Raw genomic sequence first — 27,979 nt, forward strand, 5'->3', positions numbered from 1 at the left:
CAAGGGGGCAAAAGGATTCCTTTTTCATCCATGCGTCCATGTATGGAAGAGAAAATGTTGCAGGGTGCAGAAGCCAATCCCAGCTAACAGGAAATGGATGACAGGGTACACTCTGGACAGATCACCAGTCCATACACACACACACACACGCACACGCGCACGCGCACGCGCACGCGCACGCACGCACGCACGCACGCACGCACGCACGCACGCACACACACACACACACACACACACACACACACACACACACACACACACACACACACACACTATTTCTAGTGGAGTAACCCCTGCACAGACCTGGAAGGGCCCCTGGAGCCAAACCCCAGTTTCAATTGTGGATCTTATCTGATGATAAAGGTTCTAGCCACTGTTGCTGGCCAATGCCTTTTGTCCTTTCAGATTAATTCCTCAGACAAACTCACAATAGTAATATAATAGAGGTCATGTAAAAAAAAAAAATACAAAAACAAGTTCAAATGATGAAATCAATAAAACCAGAAGTATAATAAAGTAGAACTATTGCAGGATATATAGAGAGACTTCCCTTATATGTAGAATTTAAAGAAATATCCATGCAGAAGATATATACTTTTTCTTTCCTGTGGATCACAGCAGCAATTATCAATAATGTATTGTAATATTTAAAAAGACAATACACATTCAGCCAAAATGTACTACTTGGTGTGAGACAAATGTGCAGTGTGTGAGTTGGCAGGATGCAATGTGGTTCGAGCTCTGAGAAGAGGCTCCCATCCTCCCACACTTTGAAAAAAACAACCCTATTGTAGATCATTGCAAGACACTATGCAGGAGAGTGCAACAGTTTGTGGAAGCAGACAGGATTTCATTGAGGTAGCGGGGCCAAAATCATTCACATTTTTTGTTTCATTTCAAACCTGTTTTTAGTGATTACCCTCTTCTACTGACTCCTCTCTGTGGTCAAATCTACCCACCGTGTTTGTTTGATCTTTTACTGTATATAATGCTAATACAAGAAATGCACTGACAGAGACTCAACATTCAGTTTGATATCAGAGTTGATGTTGCAACAGCAAACCAGAGTGTGAATCCTCCTCTATGCAAGTGACAGATCAAAACTGGCATGTGACAAGTTTTAAAAGTGTAAGGAGGACAAAGTGCACATGTTTCTATTAAAACCTAAAGATAAAAAAAAAAGCTACATTTCCAAAGTGAAACACATACATCTGAAAACACTACTTTGGTACTATGGTAAAGATGGTTTTTTTTGAAGATATTGTGTGCTCTTTGGCTATAATTGCCACATAAACGAGTCCTGGTTTTTGTTCCGTCTCTAATTTGTCGTGTTAATCTGGATCTACTGACGTTTGCCTGCTCTGAATATACAGCTGTTGTGCATGTTTCATTATACGTTCATACGGAAGTTTTTGGTCTTTTTTTTTTTTTTCTTTCTTTTTTTTTATTATTTGCAAAACGGTGTACTCAGCAGGTATTTATCTTGTGTTGATTGCTAAGGAACAATTAAAGTTACAACAACAAAGGGATTCGGGTCTTGTGTTTCCACTTTATTGGACTTAATTACGTTTGCCAATACCGTCTACACCCACAACTTCACAGCTTGGCGACACTGTTTACGGGCAGCTCTTCCTATTAACATGCTGTTGTTCTTCCTGCTCTTTATCCTCGCTGCAGGTGATTGCATAACACAAGTTCCTGTCATCAAGGTTACCAACAACATCCGAGAGTGAATTCAACATCTGATTTACCTACAAGCAACCAGGTGAAGGATTTGTCCCATTTTCACATCGCAATTTTGTAATGGAATAGCTTTCCTGGCAGAAATTGCGGTAACATTCTGCAGAGAGTGATCATGTACGTGGTTTTCTCTTCTACAACAACAGATTGACTTTTGCCATCCGATTAATTCATCTGAATGGGGAAGGGAGTGTGGTTATGTGTCATTGTCATCTTGTTCTCTGGCCTTATTCATGTGTCCTTTCATCTGTGTTATGCTTGCCTGTGTCTGTTTCTCTCCTCATGTGGTGTCTCTCCTCCTCCTCTTCCTCCTCCTCCTCCTCCTCCTCCTCCTCCTCCTCCTCCTCCCTGATCTGCTCCCCTCTTGTTTCTCCTGTCTACCGAACAGAGCTGTGTTGATATGAGGGCAGCCGCTCGCAAAGCCACAAGGGAACAAGTCTCTGGTGCTTTTGATCAGCTGCAAGATCAGACATGTCCACTGCTGCCCCGTGTACACTCCAGTGACTGATCATGCAGCACGGTGCAGGCCCACACAACACAACACAACGATGCACACACACACCCACACACACACACACACACACACACACACACACACACACACACACACACACACACACACACACACACACACACACACACACACACAAACATGGTTCTCCCTGTTAATCATCCAAGCATACGGACATACATACACACCGCAAAGGGCCTGTGGTCCAAGTATTGGTTAGGTTCACAGTGGGGTGGCTTGTTTGCTGGACACAAGGGAGAAAGACTGAGATTGTCTGTGTGATTTCTTGCCCTCTTTTCTTTTTCTTTTTTCTTTTTGGCTTTTGACAGTAAGATGGATGATTGCAATCACCGCAGCCATCAGTGATACAGAGTGAGGGTCTATGGGGCAGTGAGACAAAACCATGGGAAACCAGCCGTCAGATTAAGGCGCAGCGGTGACATGGGAACACTGCGCTGTTTATTTGTCTCCGGGTTTTCTCATTTCATATGCATTATTTGTCCTTCTTTCCTGTCCCTTTGCGTTGCCGTTTGATGTTCTTAACATCAAAAGCTTGCTCATGAAATTAAGGTAGACTGTGTGAGAGGGACAAAGGAGGACCACTTTTACAGTTTTTACAACATAGTAAGCCTACTGTAAGACAATATGTCTCATTGAACCAGTATAGAATGTGACCGATCTCATAGTGATTATGCTGGTAGCTTTGATCCCTTGAGAGAATGAGGGGCAGCCTTTTCTCTCAGCAGTGAACGGATGTTTTTAAGAGAAACATCTGTTGCTGAACAAATGAGATTACTGTGTTTCCAGCCGGGGGCCTCACAGGTTATGAATGGCACTTTTTACCAAACGGAGGGGTCTTGGAGGGTGCTGAGAGGGATCTTTGTAATAAACTGTGGCCTGCAGTTAACGGTTTTAAATCAAATCAAATTGCTTTATAATCTGAGTATTCATCAATGCTCATTTTCAGCTTACTCAACAGCACCAAGACTGCCGCTATCTTTGAACCGCTATCTCATGTTGACATACCCACTATATCACCTTGTTGCCAAGCAACGACTCACCTCATCCTCTGTAAACTTGTCACTTTGTGACACGAGGTGATATTTCACACCGCAGGAGCGCACCAAGAAACAAGAGTTATGACTTCCATCCCGGTGGCTTTGAAATATGTGCAATCTGTAATTTACAGACCTGCACTTGCATTATCTGCATCTTGAAACTTTTTCAAAGATTTATATTGTTGCTCTGTTCTTCTCTATGTGATAAATTTCTTAGGAAAGGCACCGTATCCCAGATCAAGGGTGGTTAATTCATTTTTAAAAGTGGCTGCTTGAAAAAGAAAGGTTTTTTTTGTAGACAACTTAGCCATAAATATATTTTACTCCTGTTCAGTATTGATAAAGCTGGGTTTTATCGTTTCCCCAATTCAATTTCTAAATAGTTTCTTAGCTGTCAATATCGTCTACAAAAACGTATTTCAGTCAGCCAACACATTGAACATGTGTAAAGATACATCCACAAACACAAACTACATAGATTAATAAAACAAAGCTATAGCTTTAAAGTATTCTTTTACCATAAATAGGCCATATTTACCAAAAAAAGTATTCTGTTTCAGATGATATTGTGCATTTGCTGCAATTATTAAATATTTTCTGAGACGCAACTATACATTATCATTCCTCAAACATTATAAATATAATTGAGTGTTTGTGTGAATTTTGTCAAATATTCCCTTTCAATCTATAGTTTCAGCTTCATATTTTAGGCTTTTAATTCCAGGAGGAAAACAGAATTTAAATATAAAAGATAAAATGAATGAAACATAAAATAATCAATGTGAATGTTTATTATACAATAAAGCTCCTCATCAAAACAACAGTTCAAGGAAAAAGTAACAAACCTCAACGATCGTTCAGTGTTATATGCTTGAATCTTGCAAAAAATGTCAAAGATAATCAAACTGATTAAAAATCAAATCTCTCTCATCTTATTTCATAGGTTTCCCCATAAAGGAAATAGAAAAATTCACACCAAAACAATCCCCAAACACTGAAGTCTTAGTTTAACAAATATTAACCATAGTAATATAGTAACATTAGATGAATAGCAGCCTCCAAATCACAGTTGTAATGGCTGCTAAAAGTAATTTGCAGCCTCATGCTCCAATCTGCTCTTATCACATTGTTTTAAGTAAGACGTTTTCTCCATTGAGGTCCATGTTGGTGTAGAGTACTGCGAGGTGCCAGAGGGGGCAGTGCACCTCCACAAGAGGAAAAGTATTCCTAAAAGTATTCATAATGATTAAGTCTGTCAGCTACAATGCTCTTATTGTTCCTGATGATGAGTATATGAGACAGTTCACATTAGGTAGCTTCATAACAGAGTCTTCTTCATGAGGTCTCATAAACAAATATTCAATATATGATTGTCTGAGTGTGGAAATCTGGTTTTGTAATGTGGACACACCTTTTATATAATACATACATACAGCACACTTTTGTATTGTCTCATCATCCTTTATTATTGGGGAAAGGTATTTTACCGATTTGACCCATTGGTTGGCATTATTTGCCATTGTGGAAGCTGGTTGGGATTGGGGGTCTTGCTCAGAGACCCACGTTGCATGCTTTTTCGTAAGTCACCTGAATAGAAGGGGAAAAAAAATACAATATACAGGTTGAAGGCAGCGATTCTGAACAACAGTAAAGTTTTCAAACAAGTGGATAGGCGGAGATGTCGACAACAGAAATGTCTAGAACATAAACACAAGGGGTGAAAAAAGCTGTAACAAAAAATCCCAAGAACAATTATATGAAAACTAATGGGAATTTATGATATATTATAAGATGAAAGAGAAACGAAAAGCAGAAAATAACTCAGCATCTGACTGCAAAGCTGACAAGCTGCTGGAAAAGCAGAAACCACTGACAAATAAGTTTAATTCAAATCAACCAAAAAAAGTAGCAAACAGTTTTAGAGACTACTCACTCATTCTAAACAAAAGACAAAAGACAAAAGACAAAACAACTGCATAATGGGAACTTTTTTTTCTACACTAAAAAATAACATAGAAATAGAAGCAAATGGGAATTCGAATTTCCACATTGGTAGAGAATCATTTGATTATAAGTGGTACAAGAAAGGATGGACATCATTAATGCGCTTCTCTGTCCCATTGGATTAACTTTAATGGAAACAGCCCCGCCTCCTGGGAGGAAACTATAATAACAGTTCTATCTGGAGAGAAGGGTCTCACCAGGCTGCATGCACACAGTAGACTACGCCATCCATTGCACTGAACCACTGAAACAAAAAGCTCAATAAAGTCACTTATCTCAGGGCAAATATATGTTTTGTTCCTTGAGCTTTCTCATGGATACATGATGCATCAGCAAAGAGTGGCTAAACGTTTTATATTTCCTGATCTCTGGTATGACACTTCCTGCCTGTGTTCACTGTCTTTTTTTGCAGAGGAATTCCAGCGCCCTCACGGAAGCTCAGTGCGAGGCTGTAAATACCCCCATACTGCCACAGTCAAGATGCATGACTCCAGGTTTATATATGCTCTTTTGTGTGGGTGGCTGCTGTTCCTGAGGCAAAAGACTGGTCCCACAGGTATTTTGTAGTGGTGATTGAGCACAGTCTGACTGTCGGGTCACTTTGCACCATGGAATCCTCAATCCCTCCTCGACACTCAGAAATGAGGTTTCATGGTGGGTTTCTCAAATGGGTTGAGTAACCAGGCAAAGCAATTGGGTTTAGATCCATTTGTGATTGAGAGCGGGGGAAAATAGGTCTTCTCATATTGTCAAAAGTGTCCTGGACTAAATACACCCTGCCTGATTACCATGAACTCACTGAGCATGCATTATGCAAGTGATTTGGCATAGATTTTCCCAATTTCAGTTTAGCAAACTCAAAAGTCTGTAACTGGGGCAGTCATTATAGACTTTATTTGCTGGTTTGCGTGGAGAGAGCAGATTATTTTATTTAAAAGTTATTGGTTTGTTGTAAGGTAATTAAACTACGTGCATGTAAGGTGTGTTGCTCAGATTCTGCCAAGAAAATAAACAGCACTATTCACACTCCAGTGATAGAGAACATTATCTTTCCTCTGTGAGGAAATGTCCACAGTCTTCGTCTTGTTTAATTCAAACACACCAACTAAACATACTTCATTAATCAGACGAATGTCATCACATAAACTGAACATGAAACATTGGGCTGTATTCTGTTGGGCTCTGTGAGTCGAATGAACACAAGGGAGGGAAGCGAACAAGATTTAAAAATAAAGCGTAGCTTGGCCACAATGTAGCAGCAAATTTCCCCTCTGGTTTCTTTTTCCGGACCTTTCATATTACAGAATCTGTACTTGTTATTTTCCCATTGTTGATGGAAAGCCAAAAGCTTTGCACACATCACTCCTTCAGTGTTCATGTCAAGTGATCTCGGTGGAAGTATCTCCTCTCCTGCCATGCTCTCCGATCTGGACAATTTACTTAACAAGGGGCGCACATGGAAAACAGTTTCATGAAGAGATATAACAGAATGACAAGCCATGTCGGTGCTATAGGGTTGACAATAACATCCTCGTGCAGACAGGCCTCCCTTCCATTTCAACAGCGTTGCACCTCGAACAAGTTAGAATTAAAAATCATGTGTTTCACTTCCCAGTCTGTGGGTTTCCTCCGAGTACTCCGGTTTCCTCCCGCAGCCCCAAAAAAATGCATGTGAGGTCAATTGGCGATGCTAAATTGCCCCTAAGTGTGAATGTGAGTGTGTGCGGTTTGCATGTCTATATGTGTTTGCCCTGTGACAGACTGGTGACCTGTCCAGGGTGTCCTCCGCCGTCGCCCACAGGAGGGTGGGATCGGCTCCATCGCCCTGCGACCCTGAACTGGATAAGTGGGATAGAAGATAGATGGATGAATGGGTATTTCACTTTAAACTCAAGCCATACATTGGTGGAATTCTCGATTTATTGTCATTATAAAACAAGGGTTTTTCCACAACCTATCCACAAAGGCAATTAATGGCTGGGTTGGTGACAGACCTTTACTGTGGGAGCAACATTGCGAGCAAAATGTTCTTGTGCATTCAGTGCTCATTATGTCTCGTCTCAGATTAAGTTTTGACTTGGAGTTGTTGAATAGTCCAAGTTGTGACAGGGAGGGAAAACAAATCCAATCAAATAGCACATAATGTAGCTGAAGGTGACTATTAATACAGGTTATGAGGCACCAGGATGAGCCAATTCAGACTAAACAAGCCAAGTAAGTAATTTGTAACCATTATTAATAACCGATATTTCCCTCTGTGAATATTCTTCAGCAGCAGGTGTCCAAGTGCATCTTCCCAGAGGTGACACTGGAAGAGGCTGTCATGAATAAAACCACCTTGTAAGGTTTTTCACTATATCAATCCTGCCTCGGCTCTTCTGGGTGGCCCTGCAGGCCGTGCAGTAGTGTTCACCCCAGTGGGACGGGATATATAGGTTATAGTGTTTCCTCCAGCTGAGGTGTTTCTGAATCAGAGCTGGACTGTCCTTCACCTCCAGCAGGTACTGGGCCAGGTCCCACGCCGTGGGGAAGTCCTCCACGTGGATGAAGGCCTCGGGGGGCAGGAAGCGCTCGTAGTTCTTCCTGGACGGACCGAGGACCACCGGGATGGCGCCGCCGCGCACCGCGTTCCACAGCTTCTCCGTGATGTAGTCGGTGTGCTGCGAGTTCTCCATCGCCAGGTAGAACCGGTAGCGTCTGATCAGGTCCACCACGCTGTCACGGCCAGGTGGGATCGGTTGACCCGCCCTCCCGAACACGTCGACCTGGACGTGATCTTTCAGAAGCCTGTAGAAGACGACGCGCGCGTGGGACTCGGACCAGTGGCTGACCACCCAGGCCACGAGGCGTGGACGGAGATCGGAGGGGGCGGTTCCTCCTCCGAGCGCGTACGGCAAACGGCCCCTGGGAACTTCGTCCAAGTGCGCGTCTGGGATCAAGAGCCCGTACGGCAGAGAGACGTCGGAGTCTTCCCGGTAGCTCATCGTGAGGTTGTAAACCCCCTCGTACTCCCACAGTCTGGACGAGTGCGTCGGAGACTCCAGGTTCAGCCAGATCCACTTCTGGCCCGGCGGCCGCGGCTCCGGAGGCAGACGAGCGGCCCCGGAGGAGACGTCCCGGTGGTGGATGAGCACAGCGTCGGCCCGGGCGTACAAGCTCCTGTCGTCGGTGACCTCGCACCCGCTGAAGCCGAACCGCTCCCGGCAGTCGGGAATCTGGACGCGCGTGCCAAACGGATGCACCCACACCAGGAGCAAGGTGTGCCTGCCGGCGTCCTCCAGGAAGGGGGCGAAGGGTCCACCGGGGAGCGCGTCCGGGGAGAGTAGGAGCAAACACAGCCCCGGTACCAGAGCAAAACCCGCCGCAGCCAAACACAGAGACAAGATCCGTCTGACGGCGAGGTTTTCCTCGTGGAAGAAATCCGGGTGCATGTTTTCCCTTGTGCACCAAGCCAGCTCCAAGAGATGCCCCTTTTCCCTCCTGTCACCCCCCCCCCCCCCCCCCCCCCCCCCCCACCACCACACACACACACACACACACACACACACACACACACACACACACACACACACACACACACACACACACACACACACACACACACACACACACACACACACACACACGAGACTTTACAGATTGTGTCTGAAGCCACACGTTGGAAAGTGGAGTGTCCACAGCAAGTTTAAAAAGTCACACCTTTCTGTCCTCCTCTATGATGAACTGTAGTTTCAGGTGTGATCAGCAGTGCATTAGCATCAAATTACAGCAAAACCGGTGTCACAAGTCATCTTTGATCTAATCATCATTTGGTGAGGAAAAAAACCAAAACAAACATTCCTGAATGGCATACTCATATCTTGACGTGGCTACTGCGTTTCAGTTCCCAATGAATGAGGTTTTTTGTGAGGCCTGTTGACTCTTGGAGGGCCTCCCAGGTACATTTAGGTTGGGTAAACAACTTGAACCAACATTTGGTTCCCCGCCGATGGAAAATAAAAATTTTTTTTTTTTTTTAAAGGAATTTCTAAATAGAAACAGGCATATTTTTCCGTTCAGCTTATGAGGTTGTTTGCTGTTTATAACATGGAGCCCTGCCTTCAAAGCAGAGAAGTACACTGTCAGAAATACAAAGTTAGTATACTGTATGAACGATTTCACAACTTACAAAATATTATGACGAATTCCTCTTTTCCCGCACTAGCACTAATCTGATTGCAGTTCATATGGACAAAAAACATTGAAAATACAATGGCTGTATTGTATGTAAGGTTTGTGAGACCGAGGCCTGAGTCACATGAACATATTCAACATGTCAATGCAACACAACATTCCTCAATTACAACAGAAAACCTTGATAAAAGGTATAAACCTAAAGCACCTCAAATAATCAATTCATATGAGAGTTTAAACTGTGCAAAAGCAGACATGTTTGACTGAGTTTCTAATTAGATTGCTGTGACAGCTTGTACAACCCCGTTGTCACACATCGTACTGCATTATGTGTTAGAAGTGACTCTATTATGACTCAGACCTCCAAGCCAGTCACGAGTCAGGAACGCCTTATAAAAGTAAAGACGAAAAAACACACGTATTTCGATGTTTACCATTGTGAGATCCAGTGATTGTCATTCCTCTTACAATGGTGAATTTATAAACAAAGATGTATCCTAATTTTGTGCAATTTTTTTTTTTCTAAATAAAAAAACGACATTTACATAAAATAAGTACACACGCACATGCACACACAGATTGACCAAGGTGTCTGTGTACAGTGTTGTACATGGTCATACATCTTTGGAAGTGGAGAGGGCAGGGGAAACAGAAATATCGAATTCAACATGTAGGAAAAAAGGGTAGGAAGAAGTAAAACTCCACGCCATTTCCCAATATTTGATCGTCAGAATCCTGTTTTTTCTTTTGAGTTTTTCCATATAATATAAAATACTTTTACATTCATATTACCAACAATCGCGTTCATTCAGACAGTCCATCCCTCTCCAATATACACGTACACATCCGCACCAAAATATACAATCATGGTGGATCGCTTCAATAAAAAATAAAGCTTCATATTTTATATGTTGACTTGTGAATATTTTGCCAGTCATCCACGTCTCCCTATATAAACCGCAGTACCTACTTTTCACCACTAGATGTCTCCCTGCACAAGCTCAAGGGTTTTACAAGCAGCATCGCTTCACTGCCGTGGCAGTTGTTGGTTTTTTTTCTTTTAAAACGTGCATGTTTAATTTGGCAAATGAATAAACATGCCAGCTCGAAATTAGGCATGCAGTAGCGAGGCTTTGAAAAGGTTTGTCGCGAAATGTTTTATTAATAAGACATGACCCAGCACTGCAACACCCTCTAACCGGAAATGTTAATAAATGACTCACAGGTTTAACAGGATGATCCAACTTGCACAAATACTGAAAGCAAAACACAAACACACACTCTTAAAAAGACATGGACAACATGACTTTGTATGTTTAAAAAAAAGAGAGCGAGAAAGAGAAGGATCAACTGTCCTGGTTTGCTGTGCGCTTCTGGATGCATCCTGATCAGAACTCATGAAAAAGTGATGAGTTGGAAGTCCTGAGCTGCGTGTTGTGTCTGAGCTCTGGTGGGCAGGAAAAACACGCCGTGGCTGGGACAACATTATTCCTCCCCATGGACACGGAGCATGTCATGAAGTCTGACTCTGAGCGGAAAAAAAAAAATGGCAGACAAGGAGGAGTGGGAGGAGATGAAGCAAGAAGCATGTGTGTCCCCACTGGGTCCTCCTCCTTCCTGTTACATCCATTCACTTTTCTTCACCATGGAGCAAGGAAGAAAGGAAGAAAAAAAAAAGAAAGAAAGAAGAAGCATGTCTTGAGCGTGCATGTGGGTGCGTGTGTGACTCGTTCTACCCATAAGAGGTTTTGTATTCTTTCTGCATTATTTATCCTCCCTTTCATCTGAACAGTTCTATTTTGGGCTGATCATTTAATGTCCTGCCCGGGGGTTATCTTGTGTTGGAAGAAACGACAATCTTTTATATAAGTGATATAGACAAGCTGAGGATCAACATTATGAACACATATGGGTTATGATTCTCAGGATATCAGGAAAAGATAGAAATTCTTTCTTTTTCAATCAGCACATTTTTTTGGTTCATTTCTATGATTTTTTTTATGAACAGAAATATGCAGACAGTTAAACACGCTTGGCTCTAATTATAAATATTCAAAATCATTTAGTATCTGTGGCTTTTATTCAAGTAGATAATACTTCTCTTAATTAAGAATTATTTGCACAATGTCTTAAAAGAAATCAACTCACACGGAAATTATGAAAACATTTTGATCTCCCTTTTGCCAATATAATTGTAATTCATTATTTCCTGCTTTACATTCTCATTTGTTTACCATGTACTTTATTGTTTTTAAGCTATATGCAGAATGTTTACTGCCTATTTGTTTTACAATGTGAATATACAAATACTTTGACAATTTTGGTTAGTTTTTTTTGTAACCAACAATAATCAAAGAACTACTTCTTGCCAGAGGTCAATTATATTTTCACCTGATTAAAGCAATGTAACAATAGCTAAAAGTACACATTTCAAGTGTTCTTTCCACAATCTAACAATGACTCATCGAAACAGATATGACAACCAGAAATAGTCACCATCTAGTCGTATCCTGTTGTTTCTTAATAGTTTTTTTTTTTTTTTCCATACATAATTTTCCATGCAATGGACACTTGTGCCCATGTCATTCTTTCCCTCATCCCGACCCGTGTGACATGCAAATGTGCCACCATTGTTACAGGCCCTGATTCTCCATGCAGGCATCAATATTGCTTCCTCCTCAGCACAAGTATCACAGCTGAAACTGACATCATGTAAACAGAGTAACGGGATATATTTCATGTTGACCTTGGAAACCATTTTGCCGATTTTCCAATAGTTCCGGCACATTTTACAGAGATACGTTTACTGCTGCCTTCCTGTTCCTCCGAAGCAACACTACCGTGTGTCTGTGTATGTGAGTGTGTTGTTGTGGCCTTGTGAATCATACCAGTACAGAGCAAAGCATTCAGTTTTTGATGGGACCTCCAGGTCTTCACTCATCTTTCCTATTGATTTTCTCTTGCTTTCCTTTTTGCGTTCCCGGGGGATGGGATGTCTCAATTGGTCCCGGCTGGTGAAAGAGAGTGTGAGCGATAAAGAAACAGATAGAAGATGAAGGAAAGACAGAGGGGGAAAAATTAAGGGGGAGAGAGAGTTTTGGTACCTAAAAAAACAAAAAACAAAACAAAAACAAAAAACAAAACACCACGAGGAAAGGGAAGGAGGGGCTTGCGATGGTGCCTGATCACTGAGGCCCTGGCTGACCCCTGACCTTGATCATGACCTCAGAGGTTATCCCGGAGGTCAGAGGTTGTGTGAAAGTGCCACTGCGGCAATTCACTCCACTGCTGGGTGATGATGATCTTATGCAGCCTCCCCAGCCTGTCTGACATGATCAGTGTAGCACTCTGCCTGCGGCTCCCAAGGGCCACACATCCATCTCTAACCCGGCCACACAAGGCCCGCTAAAAGCACCTTACAGGCAGAGTCAATGAGCAGGAGGGAAAAAAAGGACACAAACAGAGAAAAGTGGGAAAGCCAAAGGACAGAAAGGCTGTTTTAGTTCAGACCCTGCAGCTCCGTCGCAGCATAAGATCTAATAGTATAATGGCAATGACACAAAGAATATGCGTTTGTTTCTCTATATTTAAACTTTAACCAAAAATAAGATGAGGTTTTTCCTTTTTGGAGGCAGCATTTCTGGGCCCCAGCATGTTTTCTTCTGCTGTCCCTTTCATGAACAATTTATGCTGTTTGATTCCTCCTCTCTAATTTTACCACGGTGTGTAATAAAAAGGCAAGTTGGGAAAAGAAAAAAACCCCTCTCAAATCATCCATGGCAAACATGCATGGACCTCTGCAGCTCGAACATGATAATTTGTAGGCAGATTGATAACTTAGACTGTTACTTGTTCCGGCTTACACTGTGCACCCCCGACTGCTTCAAAGTAATCCAGAGTCTAGTGAAGATTCAGTCAAATCCTCATGGAGACGGCGCATGTTAAGATGCAAAGGGGTCGAGAGGAGTGTACAAATGATCTGGCTCTATTTGGCTTCTAAGACCGTTATTGCACACTTTGGGTGGGAAATATTTATTCCTCAGATCAAATTATTGCTGATAAGTATATGGTTTTGCATTAAAAAAAAACACACACAACAACTCGTATAGAGATCTTGAGACGCAGGATTAAAAATGGAGAGATCTTTGAGTGCACTGCTCTCCTCAGATAAATTACCATTACAAGTGGAAACAGGCGGGTTTAATGGTCTCCCTGAAGAACAGGTGCTTTGCTATATGCCCGAGATGAGATGAAAGTTCATTTCACGTGTTTTTGTTCTTTATAAGATTATTCATGGGCTGGTTTTTTTTTGGTACCACATTATATCTAATGTTTACTCTTGCATAGATGATCAAAAGGAGATTTGGCTGCTTTCAGATTTGGCAGCATAACATCACATGAATGTTTTGTTCAAGCCTGACAAAGGCTCAAATCGGTGACAATGAAAAAAATGAAAGAAAATATATCCAATGAGTCAATTAGGAAACATTTAATTTGCAGATGCTGAATTTGTATGAAGATGACAAGGGGAACATTTTTGTGATTTGTTGATGTGATTGATTGTTGGGTCATGGATAACCAGAGCTTACTGTTTCAGTAGAACGTGTCTTCACTGGTGTGTGTGTGTGTGTGTGTGTGTGTGTGTGTGTGTGTGTGTGTGTGTGTGTGTGTGTGTGTGTGTGTGTGTGTGTGTGTGTGTGTGTGTGTGTGTGTGTGTGTGTGTGTGTGTGTGTGTGTGTGTGTTTAAAATGAAATTAAAACATGAATACATAGGAGTGGAAAATATGGCCAGTGTGTATTTCTGCATCGTGCGATGCCTGGTATCCATTATAAAACCGAAAACCAGCTCCTATGAAAATGTGCAGGTTAAAAATGTTACCAAGAGAAGTCAATAAACAATCACGTGAGTTAAGGTACCAAGTCGGGGTGCAGTGCAGAAACAAATCATGACAAAGATGAATGCAAATTTGGTGGTCGAGTGTCGCGACAACAAGTTTTCGAGGTGTGGGAGGACGTCAAATTAATAACTAACTTTGTGAGGTTTTAGAGATTATGTAAGAATATTGTTCGTAGCTAAATATCTCACAAATTCATTTTATACACTATTTGTTACACCTGTGATTTTTTTGCACTAAATCTTATTTGCAATCATATCTTTCTGCTGCATTATGCTTACAGTTTAATCAGTTCTTAGATGTGTTTTGTTAAACTGACTCATATTTTGACAAGGAAGAAACAGTATCTCTCCAACCTCCAGATTTTCCTGCCCCCCCCCCCCCCCCCCATGCTCCCTAGGGGAGACTGACACCATACTTTAAAACACCACTGGACCAAGTGAGAATGTAAAAAATTCATATTTTAACAGGTGTCTGACCCTCACAATGACGAGATGAAGACGTGTTACAGTTTGGGAAACTGTGGTGAGCGTGTGTGCTCTATCAGAGAGGGCAGACTCACTGCCACCCAATAGAAAATGGTTTGCAGCGATAACTTAAAGTGATGAAAGTGATCGCTTCCAAGATGACATTGCTTTCATCTTCCAGGCATGAGGGAATCACTGGTTGGGTTTGATGAGTGTAAAAACGATCTGAATCATATCCCGCGCAACCACGGAATTTTAGCGAAGCGGAAAACTTGTCGATTTTAGATCAACTTTCTTTGTCTGTTTCATGAAACAATAAAAAGACGGTGTTGACTTCTTTTTTTGATACAGTCTAGAAACTTAGAGAATGAATGTGAGGAAATTGGACTTGTTGTCACGGCACATTGTTACCAAATCCCTTTACAAGAACAAGATTTTACCTGGACTTTGTCCCTAAACTGTACATATATCAATAATGATCAGCTGAGCTTTTGGGTCTATTAAAATCTAATTCCTTGTAAAGTTCAAAATAAAAATATAACATCAAGCGATTATGAAACATTATTATGAAACATTATGAAACAACTTGTCAGTGCAAATACATATCTATAAAATAATTTTCACTGGTTTTGTTGACAAAAACAGTGTTGAACACTGTTTCTGTTTCACAGGTCACGCTGGAATAAAAAGTATCAAGTTCCTTTGACAGGCGTTTCTTTGTGCGATGGAAAGAGATAACTGCACGCGTGCAGCATAATGGTCACATTGCAAGGCTCCTGAGCTTATGCAGATTATGTCAGACCTGTATTTCTGGTTCGGCTTAATGATAGGTAGCATCACAAGTCAGGGAGTCCAGGTCAAGGAACAGCAGTGAACAAAGAGAAAGGAATGAGAGGATTATACACCGCCTTTATCGATTCACATGCGACAAACTGTCTATCCTAACACGTCAACATCTCAGTATACTTCACTTATATTAATGTAATGTGAAAAAAAATGTCACATACAGCATCTGCAGAGATGGACAGAATCCTTAGCATTTGTAAAGGATGTGGCAGGATGTGATTAAAAAAGCAAAAATGAAAGCGGCCTTGAGTACACAGGATCATATTCACAAATGAAGGATAAAATAGAGAAAAGTTATTAAGGCTGTTAGTTGAGCACTGACTAGCATTCAAGATGGAGGAGCGAGAGTCAGAGAGTTGAGCAAAGTCAAAGCACAAAAGTTCCCACTTTTGCGTCCACAAAAACTCCGTGCTTCAGGTGTTATTATTTATGGCAAATTCTCTCGCTGTCTATTTATGGTGACTGCTATTAAAGTGGAATGGTGGTAAAGAAATTAAAATGATTGGAGGTAAACATAAGGAGCTGTAAACCATTTCATCTAAAGTCCCTGACTGGTTGAGAAATTCTAAAAAAAAAACAAAACCCTGTAAATGCAGGCGTGGATTTTTCCACACAGCCTGGCTTCTCGGCACACTCAACAAGTCACATGTGGGAAGCCACAAAGTGCTGAAATGAAAACAATGTGCATGGCAGATTTGTCAACCTGATAAACCTGAGCAGTTTAGCGCTGGTTTGGTGTGACGAGCAACCCGCGGTGGAATCTGCGACAGGCGACGTGTTCTAAGGCGAATGAAACTGTGCAGTTTGACGCAGGAATTCGGGGCACAGGGAGCATACAGTGTAATTAGAAATTCTTTGCATATCCCTCTGAGGCACGTCCACACACCAAGAGGGTCAGAGGACATGGTCAGCAGGAGTGACGCCTCAGGAACAGCCAGGGTTCAGTGCATTGCTCAAGGTCACTTCAACAAAGGAGATGTATGCACATTGACACTCTGGCTACTGGGCTGCTCGCTGTGGCGGCGGTTCAAAAGAATACCTCGACAATACCTAAAGAAAAAACCAAACTGGATTTTGACTTTCCAAACAGAAATTAGCTTCACATCGCATGCCACATTTACATAAAGCTCGGAGGGAATTTGTCAACTACATATATCTTCTTCATGTGTGATCTTTCACTGTTTGCATCCAATCCAAACAACAAACCAGTGTTTCTCACAATATATAAAAAAACAAGCAGAAAGCAACATTAGATAATGATGCCCAAATATTGTGTTCACATGAAGCAGTGGTTATACAACAGTTCAGCGTAATTAAAGTGAAATAAAGGCTGAAGACACCTGGAGCCAGTTCCAATCCACTCCACCTTTTACCGGTTCTCAAAGGCCGGAGGTACGTTGGTGCACTGGAAATGACAACAAATATGTAAACCTCCGACTTACATCGACAATGATTTAACAAGGAAGTGATGTGAAAAAAAGAAGAAAGTTTGGTGGTAAATTAATAGTCTATATGCCATGAATAGATAATTCAGCCCATACATTAATGGAGCCCTTATGTCTTTTTCAACAAGTATTGAAATGAAGAAGAATAAAAAAAATTAAAAAAAAGGTGTTCAGGTATTTTTAAACTACTTTATTGCACTTTTTTAATTTACACTTTTATAACACATGCTATGTTCACATTTTGTAATTGTTGGATCATAACTTGACAAAGAATAGTCCATCCATCCATCCATCCATCCATCCATCCATCCATCCATCCATCCATACATACATACATACATACATACATACATACATACATACATACATACATACATACATATTCTAAACTGCTTAATCCTGTGCGAGGCTGTTGGGTGCTGGAAACAGTCCCAGTTTGCTGTAGGTGAGGGCCGGATACACCCTGGACACGTCTCCAGTTTGTCACAGGACAAACACACAAGAGAGACAGTCAACCACACACACTCACATTGTTTGTTGGTGCTAAATTGTCTTTATATGGGTATGAATTTCACACCCATAAAGAGAATTTAGCATCAACAATTAATAGAATAGAATGGAAGAGAATAGTCATTTATTGTCACTGTGAAAGCAGTGTTAAAAGAGTTTACAGAAGTGAAACCTAATATGCATGTTTTTGGACTGTGGAAGGAAACGAGAGTACCCAGAGGGGCATAGGTTTCCACACACATGCAGGGAGAACATGCGAACTCCACACAGTATTTAAACCAACAATATTCCTTTTTTAATTGTTGGATCACAAGTCGAATCACAGTATTTTGGTAGGATTAATTGTTGATGTAAAAACAATAACATATGTATTTGATCTATTTATTCTCCCTCAGAGGGACATTGGTCTGAAAGCGTCCTCAGATGGGGGTCTTCCCAGTTTTTTTTTTGTTAGTTTTTTTTAATATATGCCGTACTAGTAGGCTCCTAGTATTATTTTTGTATGATCTTCGCTCCCCATGATGCACATTGATCAAACTCAGTGAAACATGAGGGGGGAGAGGAAGAATGAGCTCAGACTGAACTATTTCCTTCTTGTGTTTTAAAATTCACAATAATTTAACGCGAGTTCGTTTGTTTACCTGTGATATCCGAGTGTCGATAGAACGCTATTTAAGCAATTATAATGGCGTTATTAAGGTGACAGGGGCGCGCGCTTATTCCGGTCCGCGCGGCCACCGCTGTCGTGGCCGCGCGGCGGCGCGGCTCCGGTCCGGGTCTTCCAGCCGGCCGCTCCTCTCCACTGAACTCCAACCCCCGCGCTCTCTATCAGCATCTCATTCCTGTCTCAATATGTCTCAAGATGGCGGCCAATGCAGGATCGATGTTTCAATATTGGAAGCGCTTTGACTTACAACAACTACAGGTCAGTTCCACCTCCGCTCCAACCGTCCGCGGCGCCTCCGCCGCGGCCGCCTCGTCTTCTCCGCCGGGCCGGGGTCCGGGGTTTGTCGGGCGGCCGCCGCGGAGGTGTTTCGGAAGAGAATTCAAGACCTCTTCCTCACATTGATGAAAGTGGTTCTCTCGCTGATCAGAAATTGATCCTCTTTGTTCAATTCAACATCGATCGGACACTGCAACTGGGCAAAAGCCGGGGCGACGCCGCGGGGATGCGCCGAAATACGAGGCTCAGCGGCCGGGCGCTCGGCGGAAAGCTTTCGGCTGGCTCTCTTTATTGCGTGTTCTTCAACTTTTACCGGAGCGAGTAGCCGTAGTTAGCCCGACGCTTTAGCCGCTGTAAGGTTGGATAATTTGGGGGAGAAAAAAAATAAGTGCGACTCATTATACGGTGGCGCTGTGGTGACACCAGCAGTACGGACGGGCAGCACAGACGCACAACAAGCCGCTTTTTCACTCGCTTTTCCGCACACAGTTGAGTTGGAAAAGGAAACATTAGCAGCGTTATCGGCTAACGGTTTTGGAACAGTTTTTTATGTGGAAGTCGTGATTGTTGGTTGACGAACTCGGCTCGGTATTTTTTCGCCCGCTCCTCATGGTAAAACCACACAAACGCTCATTGGGAGATGTGCGTGTGTATTCCGTGCGTGTTTTTTTTTTTTTCTTTTCCCAGACGTTGCCACGTTTGTGGAAGTAAAGTGACGGGACGGTGCAATAATGATAATAAAAAAATAAAATAAATAAAAAATGTGGTAGATCATGACCTTGTGATGGTGATGAACTCCTGGTCTGTGCACGTTGCGCGTGCACCACGGCGTGCACGGAGCCGATCCGCGGACAGGGACGAGATGAGCAGGAAATATTGGGCCTGTTTCACTGTGTGAATATAGCCTGTGTGTGTATATTGGAGCGTGTTTGACCTATCACAAGACACGCAAAGACAATGGCACTGTTGTGTGTTTCCCGTGGCATTTTTCACATGCATTGCTGAATTTCGAATCACAATTTATGAATATTGTGGCGAAGCCCCCCCCTCCCCCCTGGTCACCGTGGCCATTAACATAAAATTGCATTATGGAGACTGGCCCGATTGTTCCGAAACGTGATCGTGTGAAACGCACGGGCTTGGGATTTAAACTTTAATTTAGGTCACGATGCCCCTATGACTGGGGAGACAAAAGGACAGTGAACAAGACTTCCCAGCGGGCTTTGTGTTGCGTTTTACGCCACATCATCAAGGCTTCACTTCTCCTATTTATTTGATCCTGTTTGGTCCTCCTACTCGTAACCCCCTTGTCCATGCATGATGTAAAAAAAAAAAAATGAGACTGCTTTCTCTTGTCTTTCTTCACTATCTATCCTCCCACCCCCTTCCTGCCTCCCCCTCTCCTCCTCCCCCCCTCCCTTCCTTTTATATTTTTTCCTCTCTCTCCTCTGGCCCTTCACCCTGCTGTCACCTATCTTGCCGTGTGTGTGTGTGTGTGTGTGTGTGTGTGTGTGTGTGTGTGTGTGTGTGTGTGTGTGTGTGTGTGTGTGTGTGTGTGTGTGTGTGTGTGTGTGTGTGTGTGTGTGTGTGTGTGTGTGTGTGTGTGTGTGTGTGTGTGTGTTTTAAGTGAATTCATTACATGTGTGTGTGTGAGAGAGAATTTGTCTGAGATCAGTCTTTTTTTTCATATTGACTGCCAGCACGGACAGTGAAGGCACCGCCAGCAGCCAGGACATGAAAAATGCATCGCATAAGTTTGTGATAAGGCCCTGGGTAATTATGGCAAAGGCCCCTATCACAAGCGATTAGTCAGGACAGTGAATCTGAGCGTGTGCAAAAAGGCTGGCGGTTGGCAGGCCTGTCTGCAGGATAGGAATCAGCCGGAGCTGGTGTGTGTGTGTGTGTGTGTGTGTGTGTGTGTGTGTGTGCGCCCGTCTGTCTGTGTGTGTGTGTGTGTGTGTGTGTGTGTGTGTGTGTGTGTGTGTGTGTGTGTGTGTGTGTGTGTGTGTGTGTGTGTGTGTGTGTGTGTGTGTGTGTGTGCGCGCGCGTGCGCTGAGAATTGCTCAGAACATTCACTGTCTATTATTGATGACATCTTATTTACTCTCCCTCCCACTGAGAGGCTCCGAGAGGAAAGCCGTCAGAGAAGAACCCTTTTTTTTTTTCTTTTTTTTTTTTCCCAGATCTACTTTTTTTGAGCCTGCTGTGGCGTTAGCATGACGTGATCACGGCGTACACACACGGCCCTGTCAGCCAAATCGCTTTCTCATTTGCTTCCTCCAGGTGATCGAGCGGACAGTGTGCACTGCACACACAGTCTTGTTTTGTCTGTGCGAGAGTCTCCCGCAAAGGAATGTTTTCTCTCTCTCTCTCTCTCTCTCTCTCTCTCTCTCTCTCTCTCTTTTTTCTTTTCCTCGTTTCGTTTGATGATGAAAATCCAACCCAACCTAGATGTCAGTAGCTTTAAGCCATCATAGCGTCTATTCCTCAGGCTCCAACTGCTGATGTTCATTAAAATCCTATTTGATCAGCGTGTCCCATTCCTTGTGTGAGAAACTAGCTAGGTGGTTGTTACAGGACAGAGAGTGCTTTGAAACACCACAGTGAGCTGTTAACTTGTCTCCTCTGCGTGCTTTTTTTTCCCTCCCCCCCCCCCCCCCCCCCCTTCTCTCTCTCCACTACAAACACAAATGGGTGCAACAGTGATGCTTTTAGCAAGGTCTTGCACACTTGCAAAGTGGATCAGTGATTCAGAGATGATGGCAGGGTGACAGTGAATTACAGATGGAGGAGGTTTTAACGTCTGTAATCCCTGTCCGTCCATTACAGAGTTGAGTTTCTTTAGAGGGGGGATCATCACTCTTCTCTCCTGTTGTTTTTTTCCTTTTTTTTTTTTTTGACCCAGCCAAGCAGTTTGCTGGAACATTGCGTTTCTGCTTGAGAGCGGTGAGAGATTGCGCTTCATTACAGGCGAGCCTTAATAAGATATGAGTGCATAGCGGGGCCTAAACATACACTCTGCATTTTCAGTGCAAGCTCGGAAAATGAAGAACAGACCATCCTGTGCAACGCAAGTCACAATTAAGGCCTTAATAGCACCACATCTCACCTCATAACATTTCCTGGAACAACCCACCCTAGAGCCATTTTGAAAGAAAAAAAAAAAAAAATAGTTCACTATGTTAGCGGACAGCGAAATAGTGACTTAAATGAAAACTGATCCAGACGCCGTTCTTATTCACCAGCTCCTAATGGGTAAATTTAGGAAAAGGGTTTTGTAAGTTGATCCCAGAGCCGTGGTCAGTGGCAACCGGAGTGGCTTGAATCTCTCAACGACTGGCTCGCTGTTTTCTGCAGGAGTTTTAGTGTTAATTTATGAGCTGGTTGTCTGAACTCACTGCGAGGATATTTTTACCCCTCTGTTGCTGCACAGGCTGGGGGAGTCGAGAGGAAGGGGCATAACGTCATGCTTTTACTGTAGCCAACCCGCTTCTCTGCCCAGTGACAAAACCTGGCATTGGGACTGAGGTTTCACTGTGCTGGTGGGTGGCGAGCGACTCAGCATGAGTCAGAGAGAGGGACGAGTGCACGTCAGGTCTTTGGTCTGTCCTCAGTCTGGTTGGATGGAGGCCGCGCTTCCGACTTTCCAACATCTCCTAAGTGTAAGCGGACAGTGGCTTTACTCAGCGGAGGACGTTGCTGCCTCTCCGGGAACCTTGTGGAAGAACTGCTCACGTACCTTATCGGCGCCTAATCCTCAGCAGAGGCCCACACTCCCCCGACTCCTTAGCCATTGAGTGTGCGTCACTCACACCGGCTCCGTTCCTCCACCCTCCCTTAGTTTTTAGGAGCGCTTACTTTAGAGATCCGATTTAATACGCAAAGTAAATACAGTGCGCCGTGTCTACGCAGGTGCCAGATTTCGGAATCTTCAGCGACACAAATTGTTCTTTGGCGCGGTGAAAGAAATTTGGACCAGTGTCCCGTGATGTTTTGAGCAAAAAAGATGCAAAGCCCTTAACAGGAGTCTAAAAATAGGGCTTCCGAAACAGATGGATTCAGCAGCTCTTGATTCTGGCTTTTTTTTTTTCTTTTTTTTTTTTCCAGGAGTGTGATAAATATGAAAACATTTATTGTGACTGCATTTCATCCAAACTCACTATAGTTAAGAAAAAAATAAACCTTAGGCCCTTATTTTGACACTAGCACTCTATCTACACTAACACTAGAATAATAAAAAAAAAAAATTACATTAAAAATTATGTCTAATATTTAATCTAATATGATTTTAACCGTTTTAACATAATAAGGGATTGTTTGGTCAGATTTAAGGGCAAGCAGAAGGTCTTATAAATGATTCATTGCCGTTGCTTGACATTGTATTTAAAGCGGTATTTCCAAAGCTGCAAATTTGGCCACTATAACATGAATTTTATCATGTGCATTCTCATTTTTCCTGACAGAACGTAGCGCTTTGGCCAAGAAAAAAAAAGAAAAGAAAAATCCGCCTCAGAATTTCTACTGTCAGTTTTTAGTATCTGGGACATCAGATTTGTGATATTATTTTGTAAACCACTGACTGAATTTAGCTTCTACACACACAATTTCGGAAATATCTTTGTGCCAGTTTTTTTTTTTTTTTTTTTTTACTGGAATCATGCGTACTCTGAAATGTAGCGGTTGACTGCGAGATAAAACTATTTTGCATCTTGGTCGCCACTACATGAATATAATCTATACTGTCTTTTAAGATCAGCAACTGTGCACTGTTTTGTTTAGTATTTTTACCTGCAGTAATATGTAAGGCGCTTGAAAGAACAATATGCCAGCTCTATAGTTATAGCAATGTATACACAACATTTATTATGCATCAATAACTTAGCTGAAATGTGTGTGCATGTGTCAAAACTTGAAATCATCCTAAAAAGTTTTCCCTCATAATTTTGTCATGCTTCCTGTTACATACATGCACACACACAACTTGCACCAGTAGTGGCGGCGGGGGGGTGGAGTGAGGGGGGCACTTTCCAGAGACCTATTTTCAAGTGGCAGGCATTACTTACAGACCCACTTGGAGTCTCTTTCACCCACAGCATCATAGAGTTTCACCGTATCTCATGACAGAAGCATCCATTATTGTGCTGCTCTGTATTCCTGTGGAGCAAGAGCATTGTCAGTGACTGGACACCTCGCCGTACGCTCACGTTGGAATATACTGTCTCTTCCCACTTTTTTTTTTTTTTTTTTTTTAAGTTTTAGGAGGAGCCTCCACTTCATGGAAAAAACAAAAAAACAAAACCCAGAAAAACAACTGAAATTGAGTGTACAGAGGAAACAACACCTTCTGAGGCTGATGCAATCTTACATACTATTGTTCATTTTGTAATATTAAGCCTGTGGTTTTCAGTAAAAAAAAAACCCAAAAAAACAACCCTTAAATTCCCAGGTGGGAAAATGTCTGATCCTGTCTGTAAGCTGACTGGCAAAGGGAGAATGAACTCGCACCAAGGTGTGCCACGGCAGTGGGTTTCAGTTCGCATGTGCACTTTTGTTGTGCTTCAGAACCACATGTTATCAATTATCCTGCCCTCATCAAGGTGGTCCGATTTTATACGCTATCTTATTGTTTACCCGCTTTTTGATGTAGATTTATGGAGCCTACACACAGTAAAAGCCTTTCTTTTTTTTTTTTTTTTTAATCTTATTCAACATAATATTATCAACTATCATCCCTTTTGACAAATCTAGCAACTACTTTCCTCAAACTTTTATCATGTTGTGGCTTTTATGTTGTCAAAAAAAAAAAAAAAAATTCACTCAATGCCTGGTACGTTTTAGTGAAGCACAAGCCAGTTTTTTCACATCAAGTTTTGGTTTGAAAGCCAAATTATTTATAAATATATAAAATACACAAAAGGTAAAAATCCTTGAAATTTAGAGCAAAAGCTGTTTGGCTTTACAACCAAAAAAAAACTGTTGATAATTTGTCAAAATATTTGATCTTCTGTCATGTGAGTAATTTTATTTTTCGGTAATGCATCAGTCTGGATTTTGTTTTCCATTCTCCGGAGTCGTTTTAAACTCCACGTGCGGTACATAAAGATTGGATTCAAGTGTGGAAACCCTAGAAATGTGTGGCGAGAATAACTCTGAGTAATGACAACTTTGGTGAAAAACTGACTTTAAACAGCCAAAGAAATCTGAGCTTTGAGAAACAATTTGATTGGTGGTTAAGGTGCGGATTTCTGATGACCCAGCGAGCAGAGCCTGCATGAGATTTAACGGCATTTTGAAGAGTTGAACAAGACGTTAACGTGGAAATGCAAACGGAGGCGGTGGACCAGAAAACAAAACGGATTCTTATTTCCACAAGGTGCCACAATGTGATAATATAGATCAACTGCAGATGGTGGCACACTGGGGGCCACCTTTCTGACAAGTTTGGCTTCGCACACTGCTAAGTTTGACGCTAATGCGCCGCTTCGTTTTGCTCCCTAAATGTGTCACTCTGCATGAGCCCTTCGAAATCTGTTTCTGCAGCAAACGCTCATTGGCCCTCAGTGTCTGGCGAAGCCAAGCAATTGGTGAACCATTTGCTCTACCTAATTTTAGTGCTGTTTATCTCACTGTTATCTAGGCATCTGGGCTAAATAGGGTCCGAGGAGCTGTATGTGCAGACCTTATCCCATGTCAACCCATGACTCCAGTATCAGTGTCCTGTTAGATCATTGACCACAGGTATTGAATTCTAATAGGCCTATTGGTGTGTCCTAATGGTCCAAGTATTGAATTATGATATTGGCATGGGCTGATGGCCTCAAGATTGAATTATGATATTGGTGTGCTGCAGGCTAATGGTTCTTCGTATTGAATTATGATATTGGTGCACTTTGATGGTGAAGGGATTGAATTATGATATGGCTTGCTATCTGCTAATAGCTCACTGTGTGTAATTTTCAGTGTCAATCATGGCTTCAGTTTGCTGGATCTATAGGCATCCCTGAGGCTCCATGCATCAATCACACCGGAGGGGAAGAAGTTTTGACCTTTAGCCTCAGATCTTGTTCCATTATACTTTATAGTACTGCTCCTTTTTTTTTTTTTTTTTTAGTTAATTCAGCTGGTTTGCCATGGGATTCACGTTAGTATCCTAAAAAGGAGTGTTTATCTTTCTCTTTTATAATTATATTGGGTATACAAAGAGGCAATCGTTGTTTTAATAACAAACTCGCACCAATTCATAGACTTTTAGATTAGGTAACGCAATTTATTGATTGTCTGCCATTTCTTCAGTGGTCAGTCAGTAACTCTGTGTGTACGTGGTGTTTTGGAACGCCACCCTGTGTTATAAGGAGCGTAATGTTTAAGTAATGGAAGTGTAATTGCTCCCAAATCTAAGCTAACTTAATTGCAGTGAGTGTCCACACCTTTTTGGCAGCGTTTATGTTGAGCTCATTCCCATTTTGGTAGTTTAAAAAGCGACCAGAGCTCCACTGGTCCTGCTGCCAGCTCACCGAGTAAATGGACGGCCTGCTTCTGTGTCAGCCCTCTAAAAATAACACAGACTGCTGGCTGGGCTCAGCAGAAAACTACCACCGATTATGATGATTCAACTACCCTGTATTCACAGGTGCGTGTGTGTGCCGTGTGCATGCTGGGTGGGGGTGGGTCACGCTGAACAAATTGCTCTGTGTTAAGTGCAAGATTCACCGGTTCACATTTTCGTCGTTTTGTAAGTTGTCAAAACTTTTGCTGAAGACGGGGAAAGTTCCGCAGCTGTTGAGGAACTGTGCGCAGCCGAGTACTCTCCTCTGTATCAATTAATACAGAGGATGAATTTGCGTGTAATGCCAGTTTAACTTGTCCCAGATGCCAAAGTAACTGCTTCCAATGTCCCAAGAACCTTACTTTTTTGCCCCACTAAAGTCTTATGTGGGGCCCTTTTCGGCCTTGGCCTACCTAAATTTGCCAAATTCTATACAAATGATATTCTGTATCTGTTAAAGGCATTAAAGTCCTCAGACAGTACCTTAACCTCCCCCTGACCTTTGGCCTGAGCAGCTGTCAGACTGGAGCCAAGGTTCAGTGATGGTGTGACCCCCGAAGGCCTCCGTGTGACCTGGGCTGTCTGACTGGTCTAACCTTTCGGGCTAACAGATGATGACTTTACCATCTGTCTTGCTTTTAACAGGTCCAGTCTCCTTGAACTTGAACTTGTTTGGACATGGAAAGAAGAGGGGCTAAAGCTCAAGCAAGAAAGCTAACACAATCCGCTTATACTTTCTTTTTCTTTTTTTTTGCAATACCTTGAGCTATTTTTTTTTTAATGAGCTAGATGAGCCAATGTGAAGCCAGAAGTTTAAAAGTTGAGTCGTAGTTTATCTATTTTATGCATATCTTGTTAGCTTCCTGCCTGAGTCAGAGGGGTCTTTGTGTGCCTCCTTTTAAAAGGCATGAAATTGGTTGTATGTTGCTAAGCTCTGTACTTGACCGTCTCATTTTTAAAAGTGAGAGTTGTCCTGTTGCGGTGGGGGGTGGGGTGGGGGGGGCTGTGTTTAGTAGACACAGGCTCATCCGCTGACTGCTGTCTGACCCTGAGTTCAGCGGTACGGTTATTAATAGGCCCCGCGGCCTCAACTTCCAGGAGGCCCTCTGATCAGCTCCAGATGTGGAATGAGAGAGGACAAATCTGCGTCAGCCTATCCATGTTTCACATGAAGCAGAAAGTGGAGAGATAGGCATTTGGCGCGACTGATAAAGAGTGAGAGAGGGAGGAAGGGAGGGACAGGAGACCTTTCCACAGCAGGAGTGTGTTTTGTGAGTCTTTTTGTTTTCGTGTGTGTGTGTGTGTGTGTGTGTGTGTGTGTGTGTGTGTGTGTTTTCGTTTATTACACTCTCTGCCCTCAGACCAAAAGACCATAAAAAACGTATGGCATCACCATGGCGACCATAATAACTACCTATAAAACAGCGTGTAAACTGTGAAATAAGACAAACAGACCAGAACAGCCCTGACTGGCTGGCTGGCTGGCTGGCTGACTGAATGGCTGCCTTCCGCCATAAAACTATTTGAGAGCCAGACTGAAGGAATGCCTCGGAGGCTGCTGTGGCTGTCACGACACATGAAAGGATTAGGCTCTGTGTTTTATCTCCTCTTTATCTGATGGTAATGGATAAGCTGAGTGTAGCCTATCATCTGACGCTTGGGCCGGGGGTTTGATGTTTTAGTAGGGTGACGGTTTGTTGAGTTGACCGCTTTGGTCTATTGATTGCTGTTTGATGGTTTTGATATGTAGGCTGTGTGGAACAGGTCAAGTCTTTTATGCAGTGAAGGCTCCAAATAGCTTTTAGCTGTCCTTCACTCCCCCCATTACTCTAGTGGTTCGT

At 42.6% G+C, this 27,979-nt stretch overlaps 2 protein-coding genes across 2 annotated transcripts in view; one reads left to right on the plus strand and one right to left on the minus strand.

Moving 5' to 3' along the window:
* Positions 1-7,278: 7,278 nt before the first annotated feature.
* LOC308135808 (alpha-(1,3)-fucosyltransferase 4-like) lies at positions 7,279-8,750 on the minus strand. The gene has a single exon (XM_080503930.1). It carries the CDS (start codon positions 8,742-8,744, stop codon positions 7,635-7,637), a length of 1,110 nt encoding a protein of 369 aa, XP_080360056.1. The 5' UTR covers positions 8,745-8,750; the 3' UTR covers positions 7,279-7,634.
* Positions 8,751-18,449: 9,699 nt separating this feature from the next.
* cux1b (cut-like homeobox 1b) overlaps positions 18,450-27,979 on the plus strand; it is a 57,370-nt gene continuing 47,840 nt past the window's right edge. The window contains 1 exon segment of the mRNA XM_080504872.1: positions 18,450-18,574. Within this exon segment, the coding sequence (XP_080360998.1) occupies positions 18,512-18,574 (63 nt within the window). The 5' untranslated portion in view covers positions 18,450-18,511.

Source organism: Blennius ocellaris (assembly GCF_963422515.1).
Source record: "Blennius ocellaris genome assembly, chromosome: 2".
Taxonomy (NCBI): Eukaryota; Metazoa; Chordata; class Actinopteri; order Blenniiformes; family Blenniidae; genus Blennius; species Blennius ocellaris.

Excerpts from the sequence above, each read along its gene's own strand:
- LOC308135808 (XM_080503930.1), bottom strand. The coding sequence starts at position 8,744 with ATGCACCCGGATTTCTTCCACGAGGAAAACCTCGCCGTCAGACGGATC.